Source organism: Danio rerio, chromosome 7, assembly GCF_049306965.1.
Source record: "Danio rerio strain Tuebingen ecotype United States chromosome 7, GRCz12tu, whole genome shotgun sequence".
Classification (NCBI taxonomy): Eukaryota; Metazoa; Chordata; class Actinopteri; order Cypriniformes; family Danionidae; genus Danio; species Danio rerio.
The window spans coordinates 21,772,089-21,793,785 of record NC_133182.1 but is presented as its reverse complement, the minus strand read 5'-3'; the positions used below and the strand labels follow the sequence as shown (position 1 = coordinate 21,793,785).

The 21,697-nt window shown below is 35.3% G+C and overlaps 2 protein-coding genes and 1 long non-coding RNA gene across 5 annotated transcripts in view; 1 reads left to right on the top strand and 2 right to left on the bottom strand.

Moving 5' to 3' along the window:
* Positions 1–17,715, top strand: part of LOC101882514 (uncharacterized) — a 47,035-nt gene extending 29,320 nt beyond the window's left edge. The window contains exons 2-5 of one of the 2 annotated variants that reach the window (XR_224919.6): positions 3,003–3,437; positions 3,790–3,870; positions 6,689–6,791; positions 14,588–17,715. This is a non-coding gene — a long non-coding RNA (uncharacterized lncRNA). Of the gene's footprint in view, positions 1–3,002; positions 3,438–3,789; positions 3,871–6,688; positions 6,792–14,587 lie in introns of those variants that run through there. The other variant, XR_012383247.1, reaches the window with a different exon arrangement.
* efnb3b (ephrin-B3b) overlaps positions 1–21,697 on the bottom strand; it is an 888,832-nt gene that overhangs the window by 34,116 nt on the left and 833,019 nt on the right. The gene's annotated exons all lie outside the window — the stretch shown is intronic.
* tmem88b (transmembrane protein 88 b) lies at positions 1,474–21,513 on the bottom strand. 2 transcript variants are annotated; one of them, XM_005172208.6, is made up of 3 exons: positions 21,318–21,496; positions 14,595–14,984; positions 1,474–3,246 (listed from the first exon to the last, which is right to left on the bottom strand). In XM_005172208.6, the coding sequence occupies exons 2-3, from the start codon at positions 14,976–14,978 to the stop codon at positions 2,965–2,967; spliced, it is 666 nt and encodes a 221-aa protein (XP_005172265.1). In that variant the 5' UTR covers positions 14,979–14,984; positions 21,318–21,496; the 3' UTR covers positions 1,474–2,964. The 2 variants fall into 2 exon arrangements, with proteins under 2 accessions (XP_005172265.1, NP_001070612.2); NM_001077144.2 differs by having other exon boundaries at positions 2,548–3,246; positions 21,278–21,513.

The window sequence follows — 21,697 nt, the reverse complement described above, 5'->3', positions numbered from 1 at the left end:
TGCAGACATGACATGAACACACGCGGCAGTGAGACTGCAACTGGTGCACTCACATTTTAGCGTTATGATTAAGACAAGCATTTGATGTGTTTTTTCTTTCATAGTGAACACAGTGTTGTGCATGAAAATTAATGTATACTGGGTCAGTATAACTACTCTAGCTGATATAATGCTCAAAGAATATCTGATAATGACAAATGTCTCATTTTATTTTATTGAAAAAATGGTTAATAATGCTGTCAATGACAAAGGACTAGTGCATGTCTTAAACATAATTTAATTTGAGAATTATGAATAGTTGTATTCTGATGTAATCACTTTTTTTTTTTGTGAATTAACAACTAGGACAATTTTAACGTCTGTTCAAATCCACCATTCCATGTCGTTACAAAATTTAGCATTATAAATAACAGTAGATCTACTCGTAGTAGAGCCTAATTAATTTTAGCCTAATATTATTATTGTGTTACCATATGTTTGAGAAATAGCAACAATAATAGCCTTCTCGTATGAACTTTTATTTTACATCTACAGAATCGTGAGAAAATCGTGATTCTCATTTTAGCCAGAATCGTGCAGCCCTTACCTGGTGTTTGCAGGAACTAAACTCTCACTCTCCAATGCTTCAAGCTCCTAGCTAGCAACCAAAAAGCGGTGAGCTCCACACCCACCTCTGCATTCTCCTTTGAGAGCACTCTAACCTCTGCCACAATGCCAGGGCCCCAACAACTCCCTGTCTTCAGCTGGTGAACACAACAGCTTTAAGTGGTGTGTGTTGGGTGCCCGCTTAAATAACAGTATGTTTACAGAACAAATGGGAACCCAGCGTGCCTGTAGATTTTTCTAGGCAATTATCTGTTTTATTATGTGATAGCCTAAAGCCTGGTTTAGGCTTCTGCGTCAAGTGATTGGCACGACCCACGGCGCATGCAAAGCGAATAGCTGTGGATTCATACCTTTGCGCGCTGTTTCTGTTGCACTGCAATATCACTTCTGAAATGCTAGTTGGCAGTAAGGTGTTAATGTTTCTCTGTGTCGAGTTTCTTCGCTGGTGTTTTGTTTTATCTGAACGCTTCCTTAATGTACAAGTTGCTTAAACTTGCTCATTTTGAGGCAGTGACCGGCGGACCTGCATTATCTAGTTGTATTTTTTTAGTTTGAGTAAAACTTTTGTTCCTTGAATGTAATTTTCATTTTTTTTTTTTTTTTTTTTTAACCCATTTGTGCTCAAATTTTTCTTAATGGGTTTTATGCATGTAGCCTTGTTAATAGTGTTCTATATTTAACATGTTTCACATTTATTTTCTCCAGGTTTTTTATTTTATTTTATTTTTTTTAGAAAATTGCATTTAAATTTGCGGCAACTATAGTTGCCAGTGGGCAAATGTGTTGTAAGAACCCTTCAATGTAAAATGTGCGAAGGAGGAGAACAATTAGGATTTAAACTCAAAACAACTGCTTTCAACAGATTAATTCATATTCCAAAACACATTTATTGTTTAAAACTAGAAAACCCATTCGATATGAACCTCACTTCATAATTACAGCAGTCAAAGAAAAGAATAACATAAAATTAATACAATGGTGATGTCTAACAAAAGTATTTTTAGTAAATATCTCTGACAGAAATAGCCAAACAAGTTAGTAATAATTGAAGCTGCTGATGCTTTTTGTGGAGTTGGAGCGCTTTAACTCTGCTCCAGTGTTACTTTAATTCTCTTTGTGGAAGTGGGACCAGTGGGAGAATTTTGCTGTGTATCAAAGTCTACTTTAAAGATATCAGTTAAAGTTTAGATGTCGTATTGTGAAAACATAAAAACATTAAACAAGACCAATAACCTTCATTTATTAATTTAACACATTATTTCCCAATTATCTATAATTTATGTTCTTACAAGGCATTTGCCCACCGGCAACTATTGTTGCCACATGAACTTGGAAAAGTATTGAGAAAACTATAGATTTATTGAAAGATTTTAGTTTGCATGAATTTAGAGACCCTCGTGATTATGTTGGTATATATTTGTGAACAAAAATATTTTTTAGTAATATGGAAACTGCTTTTGTTTGGGGGTTTGCCTCCATTTTGCGTCCTTGATTTAGGGGTAGGAAGTTCAGAGCCTCGTGTCACAAATTAAATCAATTCCTTTTTTCTTGAAATATATATATATTTTTTGGTTATTTTGCTTGCTTGTCATCGAGAAACTAATCCTGTTTAACATGTAGAAAATTACTTAAAGGAAAATGGCAACTGAACCTTGAAGACTATAGTTGCAGGGGGCTTGAATGGATTAACACTAGATGGCACTATTTGTTTTTTCTAAAGGCAAGATGGCTAATTTTCTGTTTATTCAAAAAAAAATAATAATTTAACCCTTAGTCTATATAACTTTAGAAAATGAAAGGATTGAGCAATTAATCTGGCATAATTTTGTTATTACTAGGCGCATAGATCACGTTACAAGGACACAATAAAATAGTGTTTGCTGATTTTGTGCAAAATGAGGAGAGCCCATCAATTGTAAAATGACATTATTTAAAGTCTTGTTTTCAATGTAACATTTATTGAAAAAAAAAAAATATATATAAACAGCATTGTACATGTTATAAGAAAATAGTTAATGTATATGAAAATCTTTTTCTTTTTTTTTTAATAGGTGTGCTGGCTATTTGAGGTGAACAGTGTTTGACAGAAAACATCCACAATTTCTTAATATTTAAGTTTGGTCATTTTATAAATGTCAAATTGATTATGCTGTAACAGTTCCAGTGAGTATGCCTCAAAAATATCTGAGCATTGTATATATCTCTCAGTAAAATATGCAAATCAGAGAGAAAGCGAGTTCTTTCTGTCTGATTTATATATTTAAATATCTGTGTGTAATTTGTTTTAGCTCTGCAATGTGTAACATGTTTCACAATGTTCTGTAACTCCATGGCTACAACAGTGTGTAGTCCTGACTTCTAGACCCACACCTTCCCCTTTCCTGCTCCTTTCATAGATCGCTGTCCACAACAGCCTCCTGCCAGACCACAATGCTGGGTAGCTGGAAGGTTCTTGTAGACGGCGCGACTGTATGGGATAAAGCACAGCCCCAGCTGAAGGTGTCGAGCTAGCCGGCAGTACGCAGCCAATGCCAGAACCAGAAGAGGAGTCACTAGCAAGAAACCCACAACCAGCAGAGCCACACAACCCCCGTCAGTCAGCAGGTCCGAGCAGTATGGTATAGAACCATGTGGACGCACCTGAAAAGAGAGAGAGAGAAACATCTGATTGGTGTGGAGCTGTGTGGTGTGAAGGATGAGCACAGGAATACATTCCTGAGGAGGACGCAAGAGAAATGAAGGGTCCCTGAAGGAATGAGTCTCTGACGTGTGGACAGACAGAACCGATACACTGGACAAGAAAGTCTGCTGAAAACTCGCATGCTCAGTTGGTAAGTTTTCAGATGATTTAGGCCAATGTTGATCTGATTCAATACATTTTTATTTTTCATTTTATTTTACTATTCTTTTTAATAGCTACTCTGTACCTAATCATTACCTAAATAAAACACTTCAGGGTGTGTATTATGGTTCTTTGTTAGATCTGGACCACAAAAGAAAATAGATTTAGTCCTGATTCACAGTCCATGCAAATAAAGCAGCGTTTCCATCCAACGAGTCAAAGAGAACAAAATCTTCACTCTGATTAACTAGTGCCAAATATCAACAGTAAAAATGGGATTTGCTGTGGTAGGAGAGGCTGCGTGAACCTTTTTCTCATTTAAGAAATGATTTGTTCCTCAGAAGATGATGCCATCATGTGATGAACGTGTGGTGGCGTTTGAAGACATAAGTGGAGCACATACCCTCTTGACAGTTTTGGAGGTAATTAATAATATAATAATACTAATACTGAGATGGTTAAGGGGTTTTAGAATGACCAAAACAACATTTCAGATGTTTTACAATGTGCTCAGCCTGCTGGTTTGTACATTCACACACATTGTCATCACATGATCTCTAATAACAAAATAGCATGACCTTTTCTTAATGCGCAATGTGCATATTGGAATTTGTTCGGTAGAAGTGTTTCCATCGTAGATTATGCACATCTTTTCTTATTGGGTAAAGTTTATTCTACTCAGTTATGTGCATTTTTTTTATGTGCATTTTCAAAACTTTTGTGCATCTTGGTATTTCCATCAATCGTTTTTTTTATGCACATATCCTAAATGTGCTTAAAAATAGATGGATGGAAAACGTAGCTAGTGACAAACGTCCTGAGCACAGTATTACTTATAATTTAGGTTGAGATCACATTCATGTAATACAAGCATTCGAATTTCTTTGCGTGCCCAAAACTTCTTGCACGCCCTCAAATATACGCTGCTCAAGCACAGATTTTCTTGTGCGCTCTCAAATAAACCCTGCTGAAGTACCATTTAGTGCATTTACGTAGCAAGTATGTCTCCAACATTTATTAGATTTGCTAGGAATATTTATGAATGTTTCCGTTAGACCTACAGAACTAAATTGTGTAATGAAGTAAAGTGAAACAGCCAAAAACTCCAGCAAGATAGTCATTGTATGCAGAACCATAGACCTTTATCGATAAATAAAGCATATCGTATTTTCCGCACTATAGAGCCCACCGTATTATAAGATGCAGTCTCAATTACGGGGTCTATTTCTGTACTTAACCCATACATAAGGCGCACGCTAAAATACAGTCTGCAAAAAAAAGTAATGGAAGCAAAACAGTTACCATAGTTTAGTTGAACTTTATTGTACTATTTAACAATACACTCACATTTTTTTTAATCAGTCTTCTCCCAAAAATCCATCAAAGTCCTCATCTTCTGTGTTTGAATTGAACAGCTGGGCAGTTTCGCCATCAAACACGCCGGGTTCTCTCTCATCATTGTCGGAGTCAGTTTTATTGCCGGGTGGCTGTTCAGCAATGATGCTGGCTTTTGCGAAAGCTCGGACAACAGTTAAAGCAGAAACCTTAGCCCAGGCATCCACAATCCATTGACGTATGGTGGCGTAACCTGCCCGGTGCTGCCTACCAGTCTTAGTAAAAGTGTGTTCGCCGCCTGTCATCCATTGCTCCCATGCTGTCGCAACTTCACTTTAAACCCCTGTTTACACCAATATCCAGCAGTTGTAATTCTTTTGTTAGTCCTCCCGGAATGACAGCAAGCTCCGAATTCATTTGCGTCTTGGTTTTTCACAGTAGCGGTGAGATGGGCAGATCAACAGGAACGGTGATGTGTGGAAAACCATCCGGTCTCTTTACGTACACCTCTCATAGCCAATCATTCATTTTTTCCTCGTCCATCCGCCCCTTTTGATTGGCATTAATGATGACTCCGGCTGGAAACTTTTTTTTTTGGCTGTGTCTTCCTCTTAAAAATGACCATAGGTGGTAGTTTCTGTCCATCACCATGGCAACCAAGAACAACAGTGAAAGCCAACTTCTCATGGCCCGTGGTGCGTATTGATACCGTGCTGGCCCCCTTTTTCTCCACAGTATGGTTCACGGGGATGTCAAAAGGTGAGAGGGACCTCATCCATGTTGGTGATGTGTTTGGGCTGGATCTTTTTGTCGGTAATCTTGTTACTGCAGTAATTGCGGAAGATGGCTTTTCTTTGTAATCCGATGGCAGTTGCTGTGCCACGGTAGTCCGTGCGCAGATAGAGAGATGGCGCTTTTTCATGAAACGAAAGCACCAAGACTGCCCTCCTTGAAAGTGTTCGATCCCCATGTCTTGTGCCATCTTTGTTGCTCTCAGTCGAATGGTGACTGTAGAGACGCTTCTTCCGGCTGTTCTCTGCTCAATAATCCATTGCTCAAGTTAGTCTTCTAACTGTGGCCACCTTGCTTTAGTCCTGTGAAAACTCTGTTTCGTCTTAACTTGGCGCGTGTCATTTTCTTGTTTCCTCCACTTCCGAGTCATAGATTCATTAATGTGGAATTGTTTCGCAGCTGCTATCTCAGCTGCCCATTTACAACCGCGTAACTAATAGCTTGTAGTTTGAATTGTGCCTTGTAAGCATGTCTCTTCACTGGTGCCATTTTCGGGGATCATTAAACAAACATATGTGGTTTTGATTGGTTTATTGCTGCCAGCATACGGAGTGTACATTTTATGCCAGCATACAGAGTGTACGTCCCTGTGTCGGCGGGAAATGCTCCGACAGCCAATCAAGCGGAGCGCTTTCCGAAATCACACAACCAAATTTTTACAGATTTTGCTACTCGGTGCGCACACAAAGCGCACCAGACTTTTAGGCGTACAGCCGTTTTATGATGAAATTTAAGGCTTTTAGGTGCGCCTTATAGTGCGGAAAATACGGTAATTATGGAAACTGTTTATCTTAACTAAAAGCTACATCTAGTTTGTTGGCCTCATGCGTCACGCAGCCCTGTCAGTCAATCAGCATGTAACCTTTAGGCGTTAAACAAATAACGCACTGCACTACTACAATTACAGGGAAACTCACTCTGCTATAATTCTTACATTTTTAATAAGTTTTGGTGCGATTTATAACCCGCTATATAAAACTGTATTCACTGAAGGTTTTGAATAAGAAGCTGTAATGTAGCCTTGGCGGTATGAATTTTCATGTGGTGCCCCACCATGGAAGAATGAATGTAGTGGAAGCAATCATGCTAAGTTACATTTTGTTTGTGTGGCAGATTCACGTACCCATCATCGTCTACTTTATGAATCATTGGAATGGTCTTCTTTTTATCAAAGGAGGAAATCGCATGGATGTTTAATGCTAACAAACTTTTTTTGGTAAGCTGCTTTCTTACATTTTAAATCTTTAGCTTGAAACATTACTATAGTAGATCTCAGTCATTAAATCAGTTAAAAGTTCTTAAAGTTTGTTCAGAGTTTGAAAAATGTACTTTCTCCATTTATGCCCCACAGACTTAGAATGATCTGCTAACTGTAGTTTTTTACTTTTGATATTGCACGTCTTTCATGCGATTTAAACATGTTTGTGTATAAATTTAATTTTCATTTCTGGATGGAAACAGCTAATGATAATCTTCCTGGCTAAATAAATTTTAAATAAAAAATGATGCAAAACAAAAATAAAATGGTCATTTTTTTATTTTTGCAATATACATCTGATATCATATGTATTGTACATATGATAATATTTTTATCAGTTCAGAGTGTCTGCAGGGTATTAAGGTGTTAAGTCAATTTAGAAAAATTGAAGGCCCTTAAAGTATTTAAAGTCCTAAATGCTATATTACAAGGTATTAAATTTGGTATCTGTATGCTAAAGTTTGCCTGAATTTAATCTGTGAATATTGGGATGAAATAAACCGCTTTTCCACTATCGTGCCAAACCGTTCTAAGAACATTTTGGTAAGGTTATGATTGTTTCTCCACTGAGCTTGGAATGGTGCGGCATGATTACAAACCGTTCTCGGCCCGGAATTCTCTGCACAGTTAGACAACCGAGCTGAACTGTGTCGACAGATTCTGTGTTGACGTTGCGGCTCTGTTGCCAAGCTACCACAGCTGGCTCAGTGGAAGCATGCTAGTCATCAGACATTCACAAGTAAAGAACATTACATTTAAATTAAAAAAATGATCCAGGTCTGAACGATACAGTTTAAAAACCACAAAGCAGTCTCTGGCAGAGAAGAGAATAACTCATCACATTCTTACGAATATTAATAAAGTTATTATTTCATTGACTTGAATACAATTAACCATGTATAATATAATTACTAACCTGTTATTTGAAATTTTAGAAATAATAAAATATTTGATTGACACATAGGCAATGACCTTTAATTCGCCTAACTGAGCGCGACGTTATTGCACGCAGCGCTGTATATGATTGCACAAAACTCGCTGTGATCTGGGAGAGAACTTTACCAGCGGCTGCATGCACTGCTGAAAGAGTTGTTTTCCTGCTGCGCATCGAATAAAGCAAATAAAGACACGCTTAACATTATCAATGTCCAAATTCCACAACAGCATTGCTATATCCATGGAACACGAACTTGCAGACTCTTTTAACAACGAGAAAATAATTGCACTTTTTAATTATTAATAATACTTATCAATTTAATACCAGCGAGACCACTGTTAAGGCGTGTTGTATTGTTGGCGGTCCAAAAGTCTACGGTAGAAAGTCAACTTTTTCAATAATTTTTTTTGGGGCTTTGCTTGAAGGCTTTACAGAGTGGCATTGTCCAAGGTACTGTTGTATGATTTATATTATAGTCCATATATGCACTAATAAACTAGTAGAATAAATGAAATTTAAAAAATTAAATGTCAATACTGCTTTTACTCAAAAAATAACACTAGGGTTTGACATGTTTTATAAAAATAATATGGGCCATTTTCATCATTTTAGCTAAATGCTATCATATGATATGAGTTTGACATTTATGGGGGCATGTAACATGTTTCTGTGTTGCTGTTTTTTTGTTCTCTGTGATCTTTAATATAGGTAGCTACGCAAATATTTTCTAAAACGTCAAACAACAATTTGCCTCCAGCTTGGTAGTTAATTATGAAGACAAAAGTAATTAAAATAATAAAAATAAAAAGATAAAAATAAAAAGATAAGAGCAGCATTTTGCTGAACATAATAGTCCTTTATATGCTTTAAATCCTGCTATATATGTGTTGTTTCATATTTGTTTTTTATTTCACTTGCCGCATTCGTTATTTAATGTTTGAATACTAAAACGAATAACAGCCATCGCTTAAATGGTTATATTTTACCATCAAAATGTAGTAAATTTTATATCATTATCAACTTTTGATATAAAACCGCTGTGTAACTTAATTGATTGTTAAAAATGAAATAATTTAATTGCTTTATTTTTTCTAGGTAAAGTACCCACTCACTTTTGACAAGGCCTGTCCAAAAATATAGATTTTTCTATAATACAAATGCACTATCATTGTTTATTTTTTTTGTTATGATTAGAGATTTTAAATATATTATTTATTTCCCCTCCAATCATTTTCAATCATCACGTTACATGTTGGTCATTTTCCCTCCAAATAAAATTTAGCCAGAGCCGCACAACATATGACCTCTATATAAATAAGGTGCTGTGACGTGTACCTATATTTAGCCACCCCTATTTAATAGAGCGGCATAACATTTAGTCACGCCGTGCTTTCGTTTTTATGAACATGAAAAAAAATTTGTTTTGGCTATCATTTACGTTTAATTGAACAAAGGGAGCTGTTTACATTGCATTACGAAGGCAACTACTGATGCATTTTGTGTAATGTTTTAAAGAGCTTTGTTGCAGCATGACAGTTGAAAATGAAACCGTATCTGTGCTGTCTGGCATGGAATGGAATGGTTCACAGTTATTCCTGCTGTTTTAGGCGCTGTTTATTCACTATGTGAAAAACGTTATAGTTTAGAATTAATTTCTTACAATCAGTATTTAGTAAACATAATAAGTTAAAACGTCGTCAATGTTGCCGGTCGAAACCTTAAGTGGCGATGAGGTCCTAAAATGTATAGAAAGAGTCAAAAAAGCTCTTAAAAGGTATTGAATTGCTGATTTCTATATATACCCTGCAGTTGATAACTGGTGAAGCATTTAAAAAGACAAAACAGTGCCAGGCAGTAATTCCTGTGTTACACTCTCTAATGAAGAATCAAAGAGAATGTTTCTGATGCTTATAATTGACTATATAGTTACTTAAACTAAAAACAGCACATGAGGTCACATGATGTGACCCTGAGGACAGTAGTCTTGTTAAAGATGTATTTGGCCCATGTTACATTTACATTTCAGGCATCCAAGTTTGTTTGAAGGTGGGTTGGAACTGTCTTTTAGGGTTTTATTCTTGTAAGCTTTTACACTTATTTCAATATACTACACTAAATGTTAGAGAGTTTATCTTAATCAAACCTAAACTGACTCTTTTGAGCACACACTCTGAACTGAATTGGCTTTTTCCATTTTATTCTTGTACTGCAGTATTAGTATATGCCTATTGCTTTGAGACATGAAGTTTTATTTCTTTAGTTAAGTGGCACTGCACAAGAGGAAAGAAATTGAGGGGGGAGACCCCCACATTCTTCATTTATCCCCTGTGAGATGAAGGGAAGGAGAGTGAAGCAGCAAAAAGGGTGACTGAATAAACAGAGTAGGAGGGAGAAACTGATAAAGGCCATCTGCGTTTTGAGCTGCACTTTCTCAATCTGACAGGTTTCTTCACTCAAGGGCATGCTTGTAAAACCACAAAAAAGCAATCTTGAAAAGTTGTAGTTAGACTGTGACCAATACATTTAATTGTGAAAGCTGCATCTGTGAAAAGGAAACCAGTTTATTACTGTGTACAAACTGAGTAATTTTACATTCAGAAGTTAATTTATTTGCAGATGCTCCCACGAAACAGTATTTTATTGGTGCATATAGTGTTGAATGACCCAAGTTTTAAAATCAAAGTTGGTCGGACATAGTAATGCATTAGTCATCTATAAAAAATATTTTAGTTAGCTTTTTATCAGGCTTGTATCAAATTTTAAAATATGATTAGTGAAGGGTTGAATGGTGTGACGCAATAAAATTGTAAGTCATCTCAATGCTGCATTTCACCTTTAACATGTCTACGGTAAGAGGAATTCCAGCTGTCTATATATCTGTTGTCAGTTACTGATAAAACTAGAGCTCAATGGAGTAGTTTCAGGGAATTGATGTTTTATATAAACTTGAAACAGACCATTTGTTTAAAAAGGCCCATATTGTGCAGTGAAATATATAAAAATATATTTTATTTATTTATTTATTTATTTATTTATTTTGAAGCTTTAGTCTTTATGCTTAAACCTTTTTAAAAATTTGGTTCATTTTATGGCAGGGCAGATAATCAATATTATGTTCAATCGCAATAAAAATTAGTCTAACTATGATAAGCTCTGCACTTTTTTTACTCTGTTGATCTAAGAGCCAATCACACAGCAGAAATGTGCATCAATGGGAATCTATAAGTGTGTTGATATTAGAGATGTATCAAATTTTTGGCCACCGAAAATGTATTGTCCAAAAATGTATATCTTAATTTTTGTGGCTTCAGTCATTGTTGGGTTACTCATAAATCTGGAAGTATTAGCAACTAGTATCAAAAAATATATGGTTATCGTTCAATATGGAAAATAATTATTGAGATTGCATTTTTGCCATATTGTCCAGCCCTGTGTCATTTGACAATTTCCCTAGAGTAAAAATAATGGTGAGCTTTATCTTCTGTTTTTTTTTTTAATCCATAGAACTGATCTCAGGTTCTGGCAAGACTTTTAGCTTAGCATAAATTATTGAATTAGACTATTAGATTCTCAATCAAAAATGACCAGAGTTTTTATTATGTTTCTATAAATGTTTCTGCATTTATAATGTCTACTTAGACCAGGCGTGTCCAAACTACGGCCCGCGGGCCATCTACGGCCCGCAATCAGTTTTGTGGCGGCCCGCGAGGCTTTTTATAAATATCAATAGAATCTGGCCCGCTATACAAAAATGAACGCAATTCAATAAATAACCACCGGGTGTCGCTATTACATGCATTCAATTAAGCAGCAGTTCTTGTTATGATCTATCTATCTATCTATCTATCTATCTATCTATCTATCTATCTATCTATCTATCTATCTATCTATCTATCTATCTATCTACACACAGTTGAAGTCTGAATTATTAGCCCCTCTTTGATTTATTTCTTCTTTTTTAAATATTTCCCAAATGATGTTTAACAGAGCAAGGACATTTTCACAGTATGTCTGATAATATTTTTTCTTCTAGAGAAAGACTTATTTGTTGTATTTCGGCTAGAATAAAAGCGGTTTCAATTTTTTTATGAACCATTTAAGGTCAAAATTATTAGCCCCTTAAGTCTTTAGAACAAACCATTGTAATAAAATAACTTGCCTAATTACCTTAACTTGTAACTTGATTAACCTAGTTAAGCCTTTAAATGTCACTTTAAGCTGTATAGAAGTGTCTTAAAAATATCTAGTCAAATATTATTTACTGTCATCATGGCAAATATAAAATAAATCAGTTATTAGAAATGAGTTACTAAAACTAATATGTTTAGAAATGTGTGGAAAAAAATCTTCTCTCTGTTAAACAGAAATTGGGGAAAAAATAAACGGGGGCTAACAATTCTGACTTCAACTGTGTATATGTATGTATATATATATATATATATATATATATATATATATATATATATATATATATATATATATGCGTGTCTGTGTGACGTGTGTAAAATTTGGCCCGCGACAAGGTTGTTTTTTTTTGCATCTGGCCCTCGGCCCAAAAAGTTTGGACACCCCTGACTTAGACCAACAAAAATAAAAAGTTGCTTTTTTTTTTAGGTTGATATGTATAGGAACTATACTCTCATTCCAGCGTAGTAATCAAGGAACTTTGCTGCCTTACCATGGGTGCAGCAGACACGATATTATGCAGTTCCTGAAAATAGTCCTCAGCTAGGTAACTTCCAACTTGATCAGCTCTTTGTGCAAGCAGATCAGCAATCAGAAACTCAACCTTTTAACTCTAAGGGAGTTGTAAAACTTGCCTTAAAAAACCTGACTAGTTATAAATGTGCATATTTTAATCCATGTTCACAATGATTTTTAACCATAAGAATTTATGTACATCATAACTATGTTGGGTGATATCTCAGGACATTACATGGTGGTCTGTTTTTTCAGGTCTTTGGATTTAGGCTACCTCTCTTTTCTATCTGGTGTCACATGGGCACTAATTGGTCCAAGTGGTGATTGATCTTGGACCTTTTAGGTCTGGAAATGTGAGAGGTTGGAATTCAGAATTCAGCCTTTATTTACACACCATGACCCTTTCTGACCTATGGGCGTTATGTGGCGATAGCTTAAGCGTTTATCTTCCAGCAAGAGATGAAGGGCTTGTACCTTACAGAAACAAGTCTGCTAATTCTGTAGTGGTGTGTGGGAGAGATTGCTTTTCACTTGAAGTGGGCTTTTTTGATGGAAATGGAGGGCTGGAATTGTGGAGAAGCAGTGGATCTACTCTTCTGGGGGTCAAGGTGCATGAATGCTTAGGCAAGGACTGTGATTCTTCAACTTTTTTTGAGAAGTTTTTTTCTAGTTACCCTCTCTTGTTCTAAAATACTTCTCATCTGACGTCACCCTCCAACTCCTGACCTGCTCCTGCTAATACTCCTGCACTCAAACTGCTGAGAAATGCCCAAGATTAAGAGATTATGTGGTGAATCAAAGAGAAACACAGGTCAGACCCCCATAAATCCCTAAAAGAATATCGGAATCATGATGAGCTTTTATTATAAGTCTTTTTCCCATATTATAAAGAACATTCCTTTAGTGCAGTCTGGGACCAGACTTTTAATATGTATAAATGCTTAATATTACATGGCTTTTATTTAATGACTCAACTATTGCATGGGCTATTTTTCTGTTTTACTTCACAATATTTTTATAGGAAAGAAAACAAACTACAATAATTGAAAAATTCCGTCTTCTCAGACACTAATTAATATTAGCTTGTGGTTTTGTAGACATTTGTTTAGACTTTTTATTTCTAATTTGGACAGTATCTTGATTTGAGTGTTAGTTTTTTTACTTTGTGCTTTTTCTATAATTTATTTGAACTCTTTTTGCAGTGGAGTTAATATAAAGTGTTGTTATTGATAATATAATATATATTATTATAAATTATCCAAATATTAGTCAAATAAGTCAATGCAAAGACACAAATGGACGTCCTGCGGCATAATTTGCGTAAATAAGGTGTTGCAAATGAGGTGGCGTGAATTGAGCATTTTGCTCGAGTTGGAAAATCTGGACTTTGGCCGATATTTGTGCTGCATTAACCAATCAGGAGCTTGCTCATGCGATTTATGATGTTGCGCCTGCAGTTCCCTTTCCCGAGGGTAAATCCTCCTGCCAACACCGGAGTGCAGCAGCTTAGTTTGAAGCACTGCTGAATGCTTCCATAATCAAGGTAATAGTTTCTGGAGGAGTCGCAGAGCTTGGTACATCTCTGAAAGGAGTCTTGTGCACTCAGACACTGCGCCGAACGAATATACGCTGTTTTCAGCATTCTTAAAGCACATAAAGCACAGCTACTCTTTCAATTTAATCTATGTTTGCCATTTTGCAATGAAGCTAGAGTCACCAGGCAGACAGAAGCCCTGGCCAAGACGTGAATTCATGTTTATTGTGAAGTAAATTTCACGCACAAATGAAGCGAAGATGTGCAAACGAAGCAAGTAAACTGAATGTTAACACACTTTGTTTACTCTCGAATAGAGTGATTTATTCGTGCATGCTGCATCTGTTGTGAACACACCACCACAAACCATACATCAGTGCTTATGAAAGCTTATATAGATTCAGATTTCAGTTGACATAAAGCTTTGTTTATAAAAAATTTCCACTTATGAATAAGTTGTGGTCCAGGGTAACTGCGAATTGCATGTTACTTGTTGTGTCCAAAATGATTTGTTGTTTACAGCATTTTCTTAAATTGTGCATGTTGTTTATAATTTGGTATCTTATAACCAGTTTTTCTCAGCTCTTACCGTTGAATGACAGAGAAAGCCGAACACCACCATGACGATAGCAGGAGTGAGGATTAGCCCGAAGACCAGTCCAGCCAGGCAAGCATTGATGGCGGCGATCAGCAGGTTTTGTGCAGTGACCAGCACCGAACAGGCCCAGCAGTCCAAAGAGCCCCGCAGCTCCAGCGGCGCTTCACTTCCGCCAGCCTCTGGGGAGTAAGGTGGAGGCACGACCACTGCAGAACCACCTACTGCAGTCCCGGCTGGCAGGGTTGAGGCCAAAGAGTTGGTATGCTGGAGATTGGGGTGATGGTGCTGGTGGTGATGACTGATGCTTGGGAGCTCTTCAGAGAGGTCGATGGTCTGGTGATGAGCCCCCTTCTCCAGCGTGTCGTTCATACTCATCCTGATCTGAAAATGGTAAAGATTGAATTATTGAATCATTTTAAAAGATGAAAAGTGTTCAGTTAATGGGTTTGATGCTTTCATTCAAAAGAATATGTAACTATTGATTCGATAAATTGGATCATAAATTGGGGTTTCAGTGTCTTTTGTACTAAGTGCCAATGTCAGGTATCTGTTGAAAACCATTTAATAACTTTGTTTTGACCTTAAAAGTGTAAGATGCTGATCTATTATTTACAGCTTACTTGTTTCGCCTGAATAATTTGCAATTTTATTTCTGTTCTTTGTTTTTTTTTTGTTGTTTTTTTTTTTTAAATACAGTGGTAATATTACTACTCTAAAAAGCACTGTTGGGTTTTTGTAATCTATTGCTAAAAACACTAGATCACAAATTTATTTACTACAAGTTTTAACAACCATCAAATTTTAACAATGACTCGCATTTTAATGTCGGTACAATTCTTATAACAAACCTATATGTATATATATTATATAGCGGTAAATTGCATGCTAGGCTGCTTTTTTGTTTGAATGGGTTTTTAAAAGAACTATTTTACTTAGTTATTTTTACTTTAAATAAACAACATCCTTTTCCACTATTAAAAACTAATGTTTTGTGGGATGTTTATTTTAGTGATAAATTTTTTTATAATCAGGGTGTCCGCGGAGTCTTAAAATCTTGATGTCTTAAAGCTCAAAAAAATAAGTTTTAGGCCTTAAAGTCTTAAATCTACCAATTCTACCAATCTACCAAAGGAAACAAAGGAGAATTAATACTTGATAAAAAGATTTAAGACCTACAACACTGTTTTTTTTTTAACTGGTCTTAACTTTTCTTTGTTTACTTTGTACAGCTACCCAATCTGGCCAACACCCATGCAATCACTAACAATCCATCTCTATAAAACATTTAATTTACATTTTTTAAACAATTTACCATGATTACTTTCCTTATAGTAACATTTGTTGTTGTCTTCATTTATTTACTGCTGAGGATACTGATGTGACCCATGTTGTTGTTGTTGTTGTTGTTGTTGTTGTTATTAATGGGTCATGAAACCCCCCTTTTTCGGTTCATGTCTACCTAAGATTTTTTCGAAAAATGCTTCATAATGGAGGATTTTAAACATAGGCGTACACAGCATTACGGATATAGGCTGTGTCTGAATGGTAACAAATTGAACTGATAAAAGATAAATTCCAGCTCTCTCGACAAAAATGCTTGCTGCAAACCAACAGCTTTGATGTATCAGTGGCTCTGACAGCATCACAGGTTAAATACATGCAACAAACTCCATAAATCTTGGAAACAAACACATTCGACCCATGTCGTGCTCTTAAAGCTTGGCAGGTCTATTTTTTTCCAACTGGAATATTTGGAGAAAATCCTAATCATTTAGCCCTGTATACGTCTAAAATATCATTCATAATGCTCTAAAATGTCTTAAGCTCTTAAATTTAACGTGGTAAACCCTGCAGAAACCCTGATAATACATGTAGGTAACCCTCTCGACCCTTCAACATAGTTGTCCCCAGTTTTAAATTAATATCAGTAAACTAGTCTTTATCTAACGTTAAAGTTATTCATATTTGAAAAGACCATATATAAGGCTTTCATCACAGTCCTCCTAAAATCTGAACTGAAACACTGCTGTCAACACTCTAAAAAATGTGATGCTGATCTTTGCTGATAATTTTGGCTCTACTACGCTACCCTTAGAGCATATAAATTTTAATCCTCTTCAGCAGTTGTTTAAAAACCTCAGGTTTGTTATATTACATTTTGTCATGGTAAATTAGACTTATGGTTTGGGCTTTGCTAACCGCTCTGTAAAAGTTCACAGTGAGGTTAAATTGCTTATCACCAGGAAACTGGACTTGTGTGATCTTTTAATTAGGTCTTTTATCAAAGATTGATGGTAATCTGAAAGCTAATTGTCCAGTTGTGGCGGAATTACTAATTGGTATTTGAGTGTGTTTGGATTTACAGCGGTGATACGATCAAGTGATGAAAAGTGAGTTCGTGACACAGCAGTAACCCTAAACTCTGGAGATTTGATCACTTCTGTACAGGCATAAACAAAGCTCAGTCTTACAGAATTTTGGGCTGTTTCTCCTACTAAAAAAAGGTCTGAATTTTTATCACAATCAGGAGTTTATACCCCTTGTTAATAACTTTGACATGGTGTCTTTGTTATTGCATCTTTTCTACAATATGTTTATATTGTGTGTGTGTATATACTTTCTCTCTCTCTCTCTCTCTCTCTCTCTCTCTCTCTCTCTTCTCTATTATATGTATATTTGATATTTTTGGTATTTATGTTATGGAGTGTTCAGTGTAAAACCAGAGGTCTTTTATTTTGAATTAATTACCATTACGGATATAAACAGACACAGAAGATCGCACATGATCACGGCGTCCCAGCTGTGCGGTCTGCTATGGACTAAAGGTTTAGCTTCTGGTTTGATTGGAGAACAAGGTACTGACACTTCGTTTAATATGTTTGTTTGTTTGTATCGAGTTTGTATATTGAGTTTAAGTGATGTCTGTTTGTTTGTATATGGTTTTCATATTTGCTTAAATTTGGTTTCATTTTCTCTTTGTATACAAGCTCTTACAGTGTTTGCCGTACGGTACAAGGTGTACGGTGTTTGGCCTATGGTATAAGGTGTTTGATGTTGACGACGGAGTCAGTGAAGTGAATGCTGCACTGAAATAAATCATGGGAAAACATCAGTGAAAGAGTCAATCCTTTATTGAACCAGGGAGCTACACCCCTCAATTCAGTTTGTTTAACCACAGGATTCTGTGATTTACTAGTTTTATGACAGATTTGTTTTTTTCTGATTAGACTTTTACTTGCATAATTTAAAGTTATAAGGGGCATTCTACCAGAAACACACATTATCTGTCCCTAAAATGAAAATGTAAATACAGTGACTATTTCATCCCAAAAATGCCCAGGAAGGACTGATGGTTAGTTTCTGAGTTCATCTCTAAAGGAATTTATCATTAATTTGATTCTAAGATTTTTTTTTTCTTTATTAAATACACTTTACAAACCTTTTCCTTGTCCTCAGACCAATTGAACCCACAGGTTTAATAGTTTTGTTTTGCTAAAAACTGTTGTTTAGACCCCCTGCTATTTAGAACATTGGTTTTCGATTATGGAGACTGGGGATTTTGCAATTAGATGAGCCTTTAAAGGTCAGGCCCAGTCACAATTTTTATTTATTTATTTTTTTTTTTTGTGAAAATGTACGGTTCTTGTAGAATGTCCCACAAAGACTAGTTCTGACTAGTAACCTGACCAGTGACCACTTTCATATATCTCGCAATTCCAACTTTATAACTTGCAGTTCTTATTTATTTATTTTTTTCAAAACTGCCATTTTATCCTTGGTTTGGGTTGTGACAGAAAAGTCCCAGTTATCTTTATATAACAACCTTGTATAGATTCTTACAAAGAACATATCAATGTTAAATTTCATGCAGATTAAAAATTGCAAATATAATTTTGTTATATATAAAAACATTATACAGATTAAAATAGAGGTTTACAGTTCTTTGCTGAACCATTGATGCTTGTAATAAACCTTTATTTCATATTTTCTCCAATTATAATAAAGCACAATTTTCCTACAATCCATCGGATTTCACTTTTTAATTTGTTCATATTCTCCTTTATACATTTTCCAAATCATGTGAGGACACAATCATTGTAATGCCAAACATCACACTATAAAAGATTATTGGCGTGTTCAGAGATATCTTCAGTGCATATACACAGCATAGTTTAGCCTGGCTTTATAAGCAGTGTTGTGTAGCAGAATTAGATCTGAAATAGTCGATTTTTGCTGGACTTTTGTTTTTCCCTTGTGAAATTCAAACCAGTTTTTTCTTTTCTGCTCCTATAGAGTGCTGGAAAAAAAGGTGCCCTTCCCCCAGCCCAGGTTAGACGTTAGGCTGACCATCCAGAGAGGGCTCCAGAACAATAGGCAGAGGTCAAACTACGTAAATACTTTACACGCCAGACAGCTGTGGCTGCAGTGCTATAAGATAATCATCTAAAAATGGATACAGGATGGCCTCCATTTTATACACACACACACACACACACACACATGCATACATTAAACACTCCTGAGCATGCCATGGGTGATGCATGATGAGGGTGACAGGCACACGTTTGTACACTCTCTGACCGTTGTGCTGTCTTCCTGTCTTTGTATTCTGTTTGTTAGCGCCAATATGGCAGGTGACTCAACATATAACAAACACTAGATCACCACTAACAGGAAATGAGCACACTATGCCAAACCTGTAGAATGACTGACCACTCCACCCGCTAACACTATTTCCACTTTTCTGAGAATAAATTTAGAGCTAAAACTTGGAAATGGTGTAATCATCCATGTTTTTCTTAATAATTGATCATGTGGGTTTTACATTGCTGTTTGTTTATGAGGGCATACTACACACTGTTTTCAACAAAACAGAAAACTAAACATGTATGTATTTTTGACATTCAGTGTTCATTTCAGCATTCAGTGTTTTTGGGGCCTGAAATGCAATTTTTTGAATGGAAACTACGTTTGCATTGCAGAGTTTTGTTTTTGCACTTTAAAATTAAAGTAAATGTATACATTTTATTTTCAATTTTTAACGAATGTGATTTAATATTTTGAGGCTACTGTTTTAACAAGAAATAGTTTTGAAATGGCTTGTTATTGACAGATGGTTTCTTAAAGAACCTCCAATGGACACCCAAAGAAACTTTTCATCCAAATAATTTCTAAAGAATAAGAAACAAAATAAACTTAAGATTTTTATGGTTTCTAAACATTCTTACTTTTTTTTTTTTTTTTTTTTTTTTTTACTAACAAGAGCATTTTTAAAACCTAGTTCTTTCTCTAAAACTTAAATGATTAAGAATAGAAAACTTTAGTGTTTAGAGTAACATTTCATAAGTGTTTTTGTTTATTGGAAGTAACATTGATTTTTAGTTCTATAGGTTTTAGGTTTAAATTCAGCACATCACATCTTAGATTGATTTAAATTGCAATGACATTTGATCACTATGTATTTTAGCTTGAAGTGATGTAGACATAAAGGATGAATAGGAGTATACATATATTTATTTTTAAATCGCTTGTAAATGTAACAATATATTAACAATCAAACAGAAAAAATAAGTACTCAATGTTTTAAATGTATATTGCTCTTTTTTTTTTGTTTGTCAATTTTATTTAATATTTTTCCCCAAACATAATAATTTGGTTGTAATAATTATGGACTGAGCTTAAGTTTTTTTTTTTTTTTTTTTTTTTTTTCAGTTTCTAGAAATGTATTTGTATGTGTATGCAGTGTTGGGGGTAACCCATTACAAGTAACGCAAGTTATGTAATAATTACTTTTCTAAGGAACAATGAAAGTAATGCATTACTTGTGTTACGTTAAAAAAGTAATAATATATTATTATTACAATTATTACAATGAGTTCTTTTTAGTTGAATTAAATGACTTTTAAAAAATAAATTGCTGAATTAAAATTAAAGTAGTCTGTATATGGCATCCATAGCACTGAGGTCAGGAAGTTCTCGGATAACATTATCCTAATTTTTTTTTTATATATAATGAAGGTGTAGGTTATTGTTAATTGCAGTGCCCCTTTATTAAAAAAAAAAAAAAGTTCTGAAAGAGATTAAGCCTCAGCCAGTTAATAAAAAGTAATGCAAAAGTAACTCAATATTGTAATGCATTACTTTCTTGTAATTTTCCCCCAATACTGAGTGTATGTATATACATATAACCCTGGACCATAATGTTGCACAGGTACAATATATTTGTAGCAATAGTAACAAATACATTGTATGGGTTAATAATTTACGTTTGTGTTTCATTTATACCAAAAATCGTGTTACATGAAGAAATTTTGTAAATATCCTATTTTTTTATTGAATAAATATAACAAACATCCCATTGTTGAGCTTTTTTAAAAAATGGCTTTAAAATTTAGATAAATAAGCAAGTTGCAGATGATCAAAAAAGCTTAAGGAAAAATTGTCCTATCCTATCAAACCATATCAACGAAAAGCTCATTAGTTCGGCTTGTAAAATCTATCTCACCCGTATGATTGTTTTTGTGATTCAGGGTCACAATTCAAAATGTATGTGTACCTATACAAATGAAGTATTTAATTAGATGTGTCAGACATGCGCACTGCTGCTGAAATACAGTTCTGTAAATTCAAGTTAAAAGAGCAAACACAAATTCATGCATGTGTAAATTCCAAACCTTTCCCTGCTGTAGCCCTTGATAGGTCAGTCTCATTCACCTTCAGTCTCAATTCCTGCAGAGCAGCAGCACTCCAGCAGTCTTCTTCTTTCTCTCTAACACAACATACAATACACTTTCAGTTTAGGGTCCTCTCTGAAACTACTGTCCTCGTTGGCTGATCCTTGCTCTCGTTTAAGTTCTCAGCAGTGCAGTTGGTTTGAGCTCAGACTGAGATATGGATGTGTTACTGCCAGGCTGTTTTAGCAGTACCTCTCTGTGTGCCTCCCTCATGCCTCCTCCCCTTTCCCTTGCCCTACTCTTCTTTATCCTTTGTGTGGGGGAAGGCATGTTTATTTAAAGAGTTGAAGTGAAGACTTTAATTTCTCCTGATGGATAGAGAAGAACATGAAACCCTCACATTTACACCACTCCTTCCAC

What these genes read in the sequence shown, in the direction of transcription:
- tmem88b (NM_001077144.2), bottom strand. Translation starts at nt 21,313, where the DNA reads ATGAGACTGACCTATCAAGGGCTACAGCAGGGAAAG. An exon ending in AAGGGCTACAGCAGGGAAAG is followed by an intron (nt 14,985 to 21,277) that starts GTTTGGAATTTA and finishes TACCATTTTCAG; the next exon opens with ATCAGGATGAGTATGAACGA. An exon ending in GCTTTCTCTGTCATTCAACG is followed by an intron (nt 3,247 to 14,594) that starts GTAAGAGCTGAG and finishes CTCTCTTTTCAG; the next exon opens with GTGCGTCCACATGGTTCTAT.